This window comes from Schistocerca gregaria, chromosome 8 (assembly GCF_023897955.1).
Source record: "Schistocerca gregaria isolate iqSchGreg1 chromosome 8, iqSchGreg1.2, whole genome shotgun sequence".
NCBI classification, from domain to species: Eukaryota; Metazoa; Arthropoda; class Insecta; order Orthoptera; family Acrididae; genus Schistocerca; species Schistocerca gregaria.
The window spans coordinates 495830927-495845215 of NC_064927.1; the positions used below are offsets into that span (position 1 = coordinate 495830927).

The 14289-nt window shown below is 40.4% G+C and overlaps 1 protein-coding gene across 5 annotated transcripts in view; it reads left to right on the forward strand.

The window, feature by feature from the left end:
• LOC126285460 (UDP-glucosyltransferase 2-like) overlaps positions 1–14289 on the forward strand; it is a 185482-nt gene that overhangs the window by 143867 nt on the left and 27326 nt on the right. For 4 of the 5 annotated variants that reach the window (XM_049984873.1, XM_049984870.1, XM_049984872.1 and 1 more), the window contains exons 4-5: positions 887–1109; positions 6286–6505. The exons of the other annotated variant lie outside the window; for it this stretch is intronic. In XM_049984873.1, coding sequence (XP_049840830.1) covers positions 887–1109; positions 6286–6505 — 443 coding nt within the window. The remainder of the gene's footprint in view (positions 1–886; positions 1110–6285; positions 6506–14289) is intronic. 5 annotated transcript variants of the gene reach the window in all.

The window sequence follows — 14289 nt, forward strand, 5'->3', positions numbered from 1 at the left end:
ACCAGCACTAAAGGAAAAGGAATTAAAGTTTAGGGGGAAAAAATAAAATTGCTCAACTTGACCAATGACAGTGTTTATCTATTAGAGATGGTAAAGGACTAACAAAATAGTGGAACCGAACAGTGTCATCGAAAGATAACATGAATTTAAAATAGTAATATGATGAGTGTAGTTGAATTAAATCAGGTGATATAGGGGAGTTTTAGGTTAAGCAATGAGAGGCAAAATGTAGTAGATGGGTATTGTTATTTGGACTGGAAACTAACTGGCGCCTGCAAAGTAGAGAATAGATTGGCAGTAACAAGAAAATACTTTCCTGAAAAAGAGGAATACGTTAACAGAGAATGTAAATTTTAGCAGATCTTTTTGGAAGCATTTCTGTAAAACTTTCGTCATATGGAACTGATACGTTTATGGTAGAATAGATAGGAACAGAATACAAGCTTTTGAGGGGTACAGGAATTCTGAGGATTAGATGGGTACATGGCCTAACCAGTGCAGAGACAATCAAATCGGCGAGAGAATAAATTTATAATAAAAATTGATCAGAAGAATACATCCTGAGCCATCAAGGAATAGTTAATTTGATAATGCAGCGTCCCTGGTACTGGGGGGAAGTAAATTCGTGAGAGCAAGACTGAATGCAATAAGCAAGCTGAAATGTATGCAGCTCGCAGTAGTTTTGCAGACATGAAGAAAGTTGCACAGGAGAGATTGGTGCTGAAAGTTACCTTAATGCATAATTTCGAAAAAGACCACAACGAGTGAAGAGTGATAACTTGTGCTGCGAGGAAAAACTTAAAATTATATTTTACTATAATTATAGCGAAACTATGAACCGAACATTATCGCAAAGTGTCGTCTACAGAGATGCTTTTCATTCCAGGACCTGCAAAAATTTCTGGATGCCGCAACAGACGGTGTGATCTACTTCAGCTTGGGTAGCAACGTACAAAGTGCAGACTTGCCAGAAGACATAATTAACGTCTTCCTCGGTGTGTTCTCCAAGCTCAAAGAGAAAATCATCTGGAAGTTTGAAACAGATACTCTCGTCAATCCGCCAGACAACCTCAAGATTGGAAAATGGTTTCCTCAGAGTGACATACTAGGTAAGTCTGTATACCTACCGCTTGTCTGTAATAACATTTACAAAACATCCTCAGCGTCGCCTGCCTTTTTGTTTTAAAATTCACTTCGAGTCTGTTTTTCTCCTCTTACTCTCCTACGTTTACTTCTTCACCTATATTGTCATTCATTATTAAAGATCTATAATATTCCAGTGAATCACCTTTTCTTTCCTCTTCTTCCACTCTATCCAACATCCGCAAGCATACTTCTCAGTGGACGAACATATCGATAATATGGTGTCGATGAGACGATCACATCCACGATCAACACTACTCGCCAGCAAAAAACATCAACCGTATTGAACTGTTTTGATAGTTCTTAAATACTTTTGAGTCAGTCGACTAGTTTCATGTACATTTATGTGAGGTACGTAATCTGGCAGTCATTGATTCTTCAGTTAATTCTCCAAGTTCTTATTGGCAAAGTAAGCATTACGGGCAACAGTAAAGCAAATACAATCAAAGACAAAAAGAAAAGACGCACCCCGAAGGAATTATCCAAATGGGACGCAATTCGGTAGATATGATGTACATTTATAGGCAAATCAATGACTAAAATTTCAGAAAAATTTGATGATCCATTCAGGAGAAAAAGCTTCACAAATTGGGTTAGTAAATAACACGCTGATCCACATCTGGCCCTTATGCAAGTAGTTATTCGGCTTGGCATTGATTTATAAGTTTGTCGGATGCCTTCCCGAGGGACATCTTGCCAAATTGTGTCCAACTGACGCGTTAGAGCGTATAGGTAGCGACTACCGACAAGACGTCGGCAAATTGCTCCTTGTGGTTCTCGACAAGCTAATAGTCGGGAATGCGAAAGGAACACTTACTTAACATTACGTTGGGGAACTCGGGGCGGAACGGGATTCTTAGTGTTGAAGAATTTCTATAAAATAAGGGAACACAAGGAAACACTTCTTAAGGTGATAAAAAACACCTTGTAGTGTAACCTAATGTACCTTATTTTAAAATCACTTAAAACAATACATTTTCCATTATTTACAATTTTTCAAAGAAAGTCTTGCATATTTCCCGTTCCGCCCCACTCACGGGGCAGAATGGGATAAGGGTATTTTTTGTTAAATTATTGCATAAACGTTGAATTTGAATTTCGAATATCGTATTAAATTATGACAAAATGTTGTATAACAGGCAATTCAGACTAAGGAATGTGCAATTTAAACAATTAAAAGTCATTCTTCAAAATAAGAAAATATTTTAATGACATTCTGAAAAATGTACAATGCTTTATAACCACCAAACCACTAACTACTAGCCCTTTCGACAGTAGTCACAAATCAATATTTCCTCTTCATCTACACTGTCTATGCCAGCACATGAATTGTGTGCCTACTCTGGCATGCGAGCCAGCCCTCATTAGAAACGGAGTAGAAGTCCCCACAGTAGAGACACTCAGCATCCTCTCTCTCTGATTCTATCTTCTCTATCATCTTCTTCCTTTTGTTTTTCTTAAGGCCTTTGATGTCCTCTGATTTTGTTTTTTTGGGTGTACAGTTTGATATTTTTGCCTCAAGTTGCATTGCACGTGACGTCTCTGTCCTGACACTGTTCATATTTCTGCACCCTCCTCCGTTCTGTAGGCCTACTTTACGTGCGACAGCATTCTGCAGTTCCTTCTTATAAGGAGAATCTGTTAATACGACGGTTTTTCCTTTTCGTCTTGTAGTCCGCCGAGTATTTTGACAGATTAGTGGGATTGGAATGACAGCCTCGGGAGGTATCTGGAAAGCTGAGTTGTTCGGCGAACATAGCTGGTTGGGAGAGTCTGGTATCCATGAACATCCAGGCCAGGTTTGCTTTCTACTTGCATCAAAATATGACGGGGCAGAACGGGACACTATCCCACTCTGCCCCGCCCCGTTACGCCCCAAGAGCACTTCTGAGGTTAACAACTTTCAGGGAGTGTAATAACTGACGTATTTAAACGCATTAAATAACTAAAGTACAACAAATGCCATGCACTTTAAGGGAATGTTTCATTTTAGGGTATGCAATTAACAATAGACAGCTTACCCGGCATTGAAATTCACCAAACGTTAGAACAACGCAACTTCAAACTAAATCAGATTGGCTGCCCTCACTTTCCTTTCATACGGAGAAATAGTTACATGCCCATACAACAGGTTGCAACACTGTCCAATCTAGAAAAGAGCAGTTTCCTATTGTGCCCCGCTATCCCGTTCTGCCCCGAGTCCCCCCACATAGGGGAAAACTGAGTCAGAACAGAAACTGTGTGAGCGTTAACTGCAGATGCCATTTTCCAACATTCTTCCGTAATCAAAGCGAATTTGGAGATTTTGCTCCCACAGTTCTTTAGTTTACTTATTTGTTGTATCTTCAATAGGTCACAATTATGATCTCCAAGTGAGTTTCATAGTTACTGTAAATATTCTTGACGAAAAAACTGAGAACGTTTCCCCTTTTGCATGATTGTCGTAACTTACATTTTTACATGTAATGGAGTCATAACCTAACACACACACATACACACACACACACACACACACACACACAGAGAGAGAGAGAGAGAGAGAGAGAGAGAGAGAGAGAGAGAGAGAGAGAGACGTCACATTATTAAGCATTTAGGCACTCTTATATGATGGAGAAGGAGTTGTCACACAGTTATTAATTCAGTCCATGTCTGAACTTAATTTTATAATATATTAAATTCTTACACCACTATCTAGGTTGTCACAGATTCTTATGACTTAGTACTTCTCCCCTGTCTGAGCCACACTGAGTGATAGATATTGAACTCGTTTCTTCTTCTAGTGCTATATTTATGAAAGAGAATGCTTGCACAATGTGATGGGTTGGTGACAAACTTCATAATGTAGCAAATGTAATGCGATGCTGTTGTCAGTATACTGAAATGATTAAAGAGCTGTCTACAAGAGATTCTAGAGTAGTCTGTCTAAAACTATAGTATAAACTGATAAAATTCTCTTTTTATATCACATATGTTCTTTCCATTTGTGATGCAGCAAACTTCCCACTGGAAATCAATTTCTTCCCACATTCGTTGCAGCAAATCGGGTGTAACTTGTGCATGGCAGCGTAAAAAAGATTTTTCAGGTCGGCTCTCTTGTTTGGTAGGGGAGGAACATACACACGGTCTTTAACGAAACCGCAGAGAAAGAAATCCAGTGGTGTGAAGTCTGGGGAGCGAGGTGGCCATGCGGTAGGATATTCACAGCCGAGCCACCGAACTGGGAAGCGATTATCGAGGAAACCTCAAATTCCCGAGAGAATGTGGTAGTGCACCATCTTGCTGGTAGTAAACCTTCCAATCTCGGCGTTCTTCACCGATCTGTGGAACAAAAATGTTTCAAAGCGCACAGCGAGTACACTACGCACCAGTGAATGCAGCCATTTTAACTGTGCACTGCACTGGAGTCGTATTCTGGGGGAACTCACCTGGAGGTAAATATATTTTCAAAATGCAAAAAAAAGGCAATACGCATAATATGTAATCTAAGGCATAACGAATCATGCAGACAACATTCCAAAACAAATAGCATTATGACACTGCTCTCTGCTTACATTTATAATATCGTCTCATTTGTCAAGTCTTACTTGCTAAACAAAGACTGCACACTAAAATTCAATGGAGACATTTATAACAATGCAACAAGGCAGCAATCTGACCTACATATGATTCAGCTCAGAACTACCTGCTGCCAAAAAAGTGTTTTAAATGTTGGGATACAAAGGTATAATAATTTATCCAAAGAAATCAAAGCAACAAAGAACCCAAGAGCCTTCACACATAAGTTAAAAAAATATCTCTTGGACCATTGCTTTTATGCAGTTGATCATTTTTTTTGAAAGGGGTTAAAAATGTAAACAATATATGTTCAATTAGTTCTGAAAATTACATACTGTGCATGTCTATGAAATATACTGGATTATTATATACTGTGCATGTCTGTGAAATACACTGCACTACTTTACTATTACATTTGTATTGGCTGTTTGTATTTTACCATACAACATTTGTATTTACTGTTTTGTTAAAGATAGCTAACTTCCTCATTGCAAAATAATGTAAAATCAAGTTATTAAATATTACTTGCAAATATGTTCCCTTGACCCGTCCAATATCATATGTACAACCTTACAATTCTATGATTTGTATTAACTGTTTTGTTTCATCATCATCATCATTTAAGACTGATTATGCCTTTCAGCGTTCAGTCTGGAGCATAGCCCACTTATAAAATTCCTCCAAACTGTTTTGTTTAAGATAGATAATTTCCTTGTTACAAAATAATGTTAAAATCAATTTGTAAAAATTACTTGTAAATAGCTCTCTAGACCTACCCAATATCATATGTATAGCTGTACAATACTATGATTGCCTGGATCAATAAAAATACAAATACAAATACAATTACTTGCGCTCCCGGTGGCGGAATGGGATACTGATTCACAAACTTAGGCTGCTTGCTACAAAATGACACATCAGCCGATTTCGTAAGTTATCTCAATAAATTTCTATATCATTACAAATTTGTGAAGTCTTTTTTTTATATTTGTAAAGACAATTTTTCACAGGTTTAAAAACTGTGCCGTGATTAGCTTGACGTGGGCTAATCGACCTTTGCTTCAGGTGACCAAAACTGAGTTTGGAGGTTTCACGGAACAAAATTATTTATTTCGGCAACAGTGTCTGCCGAACAGATTGGACGAACGGCCTCTCTCGTAAGTTTCGTACCAATCCGAACGTTAACGTTAAACTCGCAGGTGAAACGTCCTAAACGTGCATATAAACCAAGGCGAAACAAAATATGGACGCTGTCATTGTTTCCTCCTAAGACTGATACTCAGCGGAAGTTACTAAAATGGCAGTAACAGAACCATACATCATCTCATATGTCAAAGAATAAACAATACGACAGAACACAAGAAATTCTATGAGATCTAGCGTCCCCTTATAAATGGTCATAAATTGTCTTCACTGTTTGTCAACATGCTTGAGAGTTTCTGATGATTCTTTCTTTCTCAGCTCACAGAAATATAAAAAATTATCAGTTGTTGCTTATTAATTCCTTACAAGCGGTCATAAATTGTTTTCTCTTTTTATCAACATGCTTCGCAATTTCTGAAGTTACTTACTTTCTTTCTTTCTCAGCTCACAAAAATATAAAGTTGTTTATGACTCACGGAGGAATGATGGGTTTGCAAGAAGCTCTCCATAATGGCGTGCCTCTACTTGGATTTCCTGTGTTTGGTGACCAAACACCAAATCTTATCAAAGCACAAGACTCTGGATACGGCATTATGCTCAACTTTAACAATGTCACAGAAGAATCTTTGAGTTGGGCTCTAAAAGAAATTCTCACAAATCCAAGGTAATGTTTCTACGGATTACTTTAAATCTGCTTGCACAAGAACGTAAGTAGATACTTTCTTTATTGCTGTCTTAGCTGTTGGAAGCTCTCAAACAGCCTGAGACTGGTGCTTGAAACTCTTAGGATGTAGCTTTCACAGTAAATAACAAATTATCATCTACTACATACTACGCCGGCCGTTGTGGATGAGCGGTTCTAGGCGCTTCAGTCCGGAACCACGCGGCTGCTACGGTCGCAGGTTCGAATCCTGCCTCGGGCATGGATGCGTGTGATGTCGTTAGGATAGTTAGGTTTAAGTAGTTCTAAGTCAAGGGGATTGATGACCTCAGATGATAAGTCATACAATGCTTGGAGGCTTTTGAACTACATGCTGCCTAATGGTTTCCTGGTGTTACATCTGGCTAGTTCTAAATACTCTGCCACATAAAACTGTAGATAACACATGGCGCCTAAGCAACACAATACGGTTCGATCGTCAGCTGTCTTGATTCGAGAGAAAGACACGTCAGAGTCAATGCATATTCGTTTCGCCACCCCTCCCTTGTTCCCAACCATCATTTGGTGCTGACTTGCCATGGACGAAAGTGCTCACTGGGTTTAATTATGAGATTTCTAATCTGCCAAGTCAAGCGTAGTTTTTGCAGAACGCTGATAGAGCGTCCCAATTATTTGAGTTAACAGAAGTTCTAATGAACTCTTGTATCTGGATTAGGCTGACAACGTAAGTTTTGGTATAGGTTTTCTGTAGCTGGAGCGCCCTATAGCTAGCAGGCATTTGTATCAAATCGTGTTAAACCGTTGACACATTCTCTTAACTTTTTGTTATTGCCACCAGTTTCCATTCTTCCTAACGATCATCAGACTTAGCCAGTATTTGAATTACAGATTTATGTGGACACATATATGACGTTCCATTCCGCTCTACACGAAGTTCAAAACACGAACGGAACTCCAACACATATGGGTGATTCCATGTGAAAAAGTCAGAGACTTTTTTACTTTTATTTTTAATTAAATTTACGTTCTAATTTTCTGAATCTACAAAGTTCAATTTACGTGTCGTGAGAAAATTACCAGAGTTTCGAAATCATTTGGGGAAATACAGTTAAACCAAGTCAGCACTTCAGTAGATGAGGATGGAGGACAAAATGTTTGCTTTGTACGTTCGCAGTTATCTAAATTTACGTTGCAGGCACAGTTGTTTCAGTTGTTGAGTTTCAAGAGCAGAACGTTATCCTTCAGACAAATTTCAGTTTTTAAAGAAAAGTATGCAGTAATTTACAAAAACAGCTACGCTTCTAGTGTCCCATCCATGACAAAAAACACGAAGAAGCAATTATAAAAATTCTATTGATTTTAGCTTAGGAGTGAGAAAACTCAATAAATACACGCAGTGACACATAAGTAGTGTTTAATACGTAAATGCCAACGTATGAATGTTGAAAGTAATTGTGTCCCATCTGTGGCAGTTTTTGTTGTTGTTGTTGTTACTGGAATCTAAACCATTTAACACTCCTTGTCATTATCAAGCTATTCTGGTTGGTACAGCAAGTGCCTTAATTGTTTATACTAACAGTGACTTTTTATTTATTCAGGAAAAAGGAAAAACAATGTCAGCAAATCATAAGACAAGATTTCGAAAAAAGCTGCAGAAAGATGCAAAGATGCCAGAAAATACAGCACCCGTTAAGGAAAAGAACGCAAACAGGGTAGAAAAAGATAGGAAAACACGAAGATAAAGGCATCCCTACCTGAAAAAAATTTAATTACTCTTTGTAAGAAGGAAACTGAAAGAAAAAGGAAGTACTGGCATAAACTTAAATTTGTACACACTGTAGATGAGTTGGAGACTTGTGCTTCCCAGATAGGATAATACAAATGTCTTCAATCCCTTGGCAAAGCTGTTTCTCGGGCAAAGAAGATAAAAGGAGAAAATACAAAAATGCTGTAAGTGAAGCAGGCAAAAAGGAATGCAACCGTCTCAAAAATGAGATCGACAGGAAGTGCAAAATGTCTAAGCAGGCATGGCTAGAGGACAAATTTAAGGATGTAGAGCCTTATCTCACTAGGGGTGAGATAGATACTGCCTACAAGAAAATTAAAGTGACCTTTGGAGAAAAGAGTGTTACTTGTATGAATATGAAGAGCTCAGATGGAAACCCAGTTCTAGGTAAAGAAGGGTAAGCAGAAAGGTGGAAGGAGTATATAGAGAGTCTATACAAGGGCGATGTACTTGAGGACAATATTATGGAAATGAAAGAGGATGTAGATGAAAATGAAATGGGAGATATGATACTGCGTGAAGAGTTTGACAGAACACTGAAAGACCTGAGTCGAAACAAGGTCCCGGGAGTAGACAACATTCCATTAGAACTACTGACGGCCTTGGGAGAACCAGTCCTGACAAAACTCTACCATATGGTGAGCAAGATATATGAGACAGGCGAAATACGCTCAGTCTTCAAGAAGACTATAATAAATCCAATCCCAAAGAAAGCAGGTGTTGACAGATGTGATTTAATAAATCACAACTGCAAAATATTAACGCGAATTCTTTACAGACGAACGGGAAAACTGGTAGAAGCCGACCTCAGGGAAGATCAGTTTGGATTCCGCAGAAATGTTGGAACACGTGAGGCAATACTGACCCTCCGACTTATCTTAGAAGAAAGATTAAGGAAAGGCAAACCTACGTTTCTAGCATTTGTAGACTTAGAGAAAGCTTTTGACAATGGTGACTGGAATACTCTCTTTTAAATTTTAAAGATGGCAGGGCTATAATACAGGGAGCGAAAGGCTATTTGCAATTTGTACAGAAACCAGATGGCAGTTAAGAGTCGAGGGGCATGAAAGAGAAGCAGCGGTTGGGAAGGGAGTGAGACAGGGTTGTAGCCTGTCCCCCATGTTATTCAATCTGTATATTGAGCAAGCAGTAAAGGAAACAAAAGAAAAGTTCGGAGTAGGTATTAAAATCCACGGAGAAGAAATAAAAGCGTTGAGGTTTGCGGATGACATTGTAATTCTGTCAGAGACAGCGAAGGACTTGGAAGAGCAGTTGAACGGAATGGACAGTGTCTTGAAAGGAGGATATAAGATGAATATAAACAAAAGCTAAACGAGGATAATGGAATGTAGTCGAATTAAGTCGGGTGATGCTGCGGGGAATTAGATTAGGAAGTGAGACACTTAAAGTGGTAAAGGAGTTTTGCTATTTGTGAAGCAAAATAACTGATGGTGGTCGAAGTAGAGAGGATATAAAATGTAGACTGGCAATGGCAAGGAAAGCGTTTCTGAAGACGAGAAATTTGTTAACATCCAATATAGATTTATGTATCAGGAAGTCGTATCTGAAAGTATTTGTATGGAGTGTAGCCATGTATGGAAGTGAAACATGGATGATAACTAGTTTGGACAAGAAGAGAATAGAAGCTTTTAAAATGTGGTGCTACAGAAGAATGCTGAAGATTAGATGGGTAGATCACATAACCAATGAGGAGGTTTTGAATAGAATTGGGGGGAAGAGGAGTTTTTGGCACAACTTCACAAGAAGAAGGGACCCGTTGGTAGAACATGTTCTGAGGCATAAAGGGATCACAAATTTAGCATTGGAGGGCAGCGTGGAGGGTAAAAATCGTAGAGGGAGACCAAGAGATGAATACACTAAGCAGATACAGAAGGATGTAGGTTGCAGTAAGGTCTGGGAGATGAAGAAGCTTGCACAGGATAGAGTAGCATGGATTGCTGCATCAAACCAGTCTCAGGACTGAAGACGACAACAACAGCATGCTGTTGGTAGTAGCTTACCCGCACTCCTATTTTTTATTCATTATTAAACCTACTCCTGCATTACCCCAATTTGTTTTTGTGTTCACCTGACCAAAACTCTTGTTTCTCCTGCCACCGAACTTCAATAATTCCTACTATATCTAACTTTAACCTATCCAGTTTCCTTTTTAAATTTTCTGACCTACCTGCCTGATTAAGGGATCTGACATGCAACGCTCCGATCCGTAGAACGCCAGTTTTCTTTCTCCTGATAACGAGTCCTCTTGAGTAGTCCCCGCCTGCAGATCCGAATGGGGGACTATTTTACCTCCGGAATATTTTACCCAAGAGGACGCCATCATCATTTAACCATACTGTAAATCTGCATGCCCTCGGGAAAAATTATGGCTGTAGTTTGCCCTTGCTTTCAGCCGTTCGCAGTACCAGCACAGCAAGGCCATTTTGGTTAATGTTACAAGCCCAGATCAATCAATCATCCATACTGTTGCCCTTGCAACTACTGAAAAGGCTGCTGCCCTCTTCAGCAACCACTCGTTTGTCTGGCCTCTCAACAGATACCCCTCCGTTGGTGTTGCACCTACGGTACGGCTATCTGTATCGCTGAGGCACGCAAGCCTCCCCACCATCGGCAAGGTCCATTGCTCATTGGAGGGAGGGGGGAAGGGGGGAGGGGGGGAGGGCGAGCACTGATTGATACAACACAGTTATATGAAAGAACACTCCTAGAAATGTACAAACCTGATGTCATGCGCACGTATTGTTTCATCAATGACCAACCTATTTGCATTCTTTGCACACGTGTCAACTATCTGAATTGATCCACGCACAAAAGCAGAGTTCACAGGTCACAGTTCCCTCATTATTAATACGTCTCTGCGCATGAAAACTAACACACCAACCATACTACAAGTCAACAATAAAAGTTTTCTCGTCACAGTCTTACCGCTACACTATTCTGTTTCCACAGTCGAAGACAGGTTCTCTGACAGCAAAGATACATACGGACACCATCAAACATTGACATTGTTGTAATGTTTGAATGTAATGACACTTACTGCTAAAATAGTTATTAAACTAAAAATATTTATGTATGTGCCAAGAGGTATACCTATACACGTTCAATGTAATCTTTCATAATTTTGTTCTTAAAATCTTATTTAGTTCATCATATTTTCAGGTTATATTTGCTCTTCCCCGTAACTCTTTTGCGGTGCTATCGATCGTTATCCAATACTAATCTCACCTCTTCCCCCCCCCCCTCCCCAATCTTTCAAGTCCGTAGTTCGTGGTCTAGTGATGTGTCCTCGGTGGCTAAGGTGGATAGAGGTGCCGGCACGGTAGCTCAGCGTGTTCGGTCAGAGAGTAGGTTGGCTTCTGTAATTAAAAAAAAAACTGAGTGCAAGGATCAACAAACGAACTTTAACGGATATCATGTGACGTCCGCAACGACCAAATACAACGCAAAAAAAAAGTGGCGAGTGTTGCTGCCTGCGGATCACAGGGTCCTGGGTTCCATTCCCTGCCGGGTTGGGGATTTTCTCTGCCCGGCGACTGGGTGTTTGTGTTGCCCTCATCATTTCATCATCATCAGTTGTGACAGTGGATAGATTGGACTATAAAAAAAACAGCACTGTGTATCAATGGGATCTTTGTACGGGTGCTGATGACCGCGCAGCTGAGCGCCCCACAAGCCAAATATTCAAGCATTATCATCACCCCCCAAAACGAAAAGAAAATAGTAACTCGTCGATTTCCTTTTCGACGAGATAATTACGCATTATTTCAGCTTTGGTATAATTGATTTTCACTCTTTCTTTCAAACTTACTGTTAACTACTTCCATTAACGACGCTTATCAATACTAGGCTAAACAATAAAATTTCATCAGCAACACAACTGTAGTTGAAATCGAGAGCGCGCCCAGGATCTGAACTGATGGGAAGAGGGGCAACACAGGAAGAGACGTGAAGGGAACGAAACACAATTTCTTATGAAATGAAACTCAGCAGTGCCCTTATTAATCACCAAACACATTCCAGGAACGTTTTTATAGTTGGTTCCTACTAAATACCATGTTCTTAACGGAGAGAGTACAGTTTGTATGAGATTTGTATATCTTGTTTTGCTTTCATGCAGGTAACGTTGTGATACATGTACGTACTTCCTACACCGATTTTTCAGTGGTTTTTGACATCCACTGGTTAAAAAGAGGACCAACAGAACGAATTGAAGACACAACGGTACTGCAAGTTTCTAGAACCCAAAGCCATGTGGCATCTCCATTTTCAGTGAGAATAACAGTAAATCTCCAAGTATTATAAATATTCAACATGTCCTCTTACGCTACAGGATCGATTTCAACGAAACTTGGTACATCATCCGTTGTTATCTGGAAAGAAATACTGAGCAGGTAAAACGCAGCAACTCTCATTGGGATGTGTTGGGCGTGATAACAGGGTGATGTACAGAGAAAGGGAGGGGGGGGGGGGGGGCAGGAAGTGGACAGAGAGAGGGAGATGGCTCAAATGGCTCTGAGCACTATGGGACTCAACTGCTGTGGTTATCAGTCCCCTAGAACTTAGAACTACTTAAACCTAACTAACCTAAGGACATGACACACATCCATGCCCGAGGCAGGATTCGAACCTGCGACCGTAGCAGTCGCACGGTTCCGGACTGCGCGTCTAGAACCGCGAGACCACCGCGGCCGGCAGAGAGAGGGAGAGGGAGAGAGAATTAGGAGATCGGCAGAGAGGGGGGCAGGAGGGAGATGGACCAATAGAGGAGTGGAATAAATGAGTACTTGGGCGATGAAGGATTACTCAGCTAATAACTAAATAATTTTGAGATTACGTGATAAGTAGCTGTTAGTTTACTCGCTTCTAATCAGTGTCCATTGAATACTCTCAATTTCTTCAAACTGATGCTTGATGAACACTTATGTGAGCTTTTTTGGACTGAGTATGAGTTCGTCTTTTCTGAGGGGGCTAGAAGGGCGTTGACACTTACCTGTTCCTTGCTAGTCACGCTCTTGGTTTAGGCACGTTCTTCTTAACCTGTATTTCTTCTTTGTTTTCCCAGTTCAGTAATTTGAATTTCACGATTTCCTTCCTTGGACCAGCTTTCAATTGTGATTTTTCCATTATCCTGACTAACAGTTTTAAACGTATCTGTTTCTCATCATATAAACGTAAGCTGCATTAATACCTTGTTTCTCAAGGGATGATAACATACCTGTGTCAGATATGCTTTAATGACATTTTATGTTGTTAGGTGGTGATAATGTTGACTGAAACCAGCAGCAAAAAAGGGGCAGTTCACCACGAGCTTGTTAGAGATGGGCCGCAAACTCGAACTGGACAAGAAGGGAAAGCGACACAGCCGTAAAGGTCTCAGGGAAATCTTCGATATGTGCCTGAAATCACCGCATCACAGCTGCGCTTTGTGGCCCAGGCTGTGGCGGGACTACACGGGTGCGTGACGCAGCAGTACGGGACCGCTCAGTGTGTTGGCAATAGTCCACTTGGGTAGACGTTTCGAGTTCAGCGGAGGTTTCATATATAGATGCGTGGGTAATTTAGGAGAAACCTTGGGTATCGAAGTCGCGTGTGCACTGGGCGCGAAACACACCGTTATTCTCAGCGCTGACCCATTTTAAAAAATTCGTATGTATTCAAATACAAGTCCAAAATGAACAAGCTTTGAACCAATGAAACGAGGAAGTTGCAAAGTTTTCGGCGGGCTGCGGCGAGCGGGTGGTGGTGGTTTCAGAAGACGCCGCTAGAGTTCGCGGGGCAATAGGGCCGCCATTCCGTTTCACTGACAGTTGCGAGATGGCGACTGTGGAGCACAAGGTTTTCTGCGTTCTTGAGTTCGCGAAAAGTGAGTCGCCAATTGCACTGCAGAGGGTATTTCGTATCAAATTCAGTATTCAGCCACCAGCTCGCAAAAGCATCACCCATTGGTTTAAGCAATTTGAAAAGACTGCGAGTGTATGCA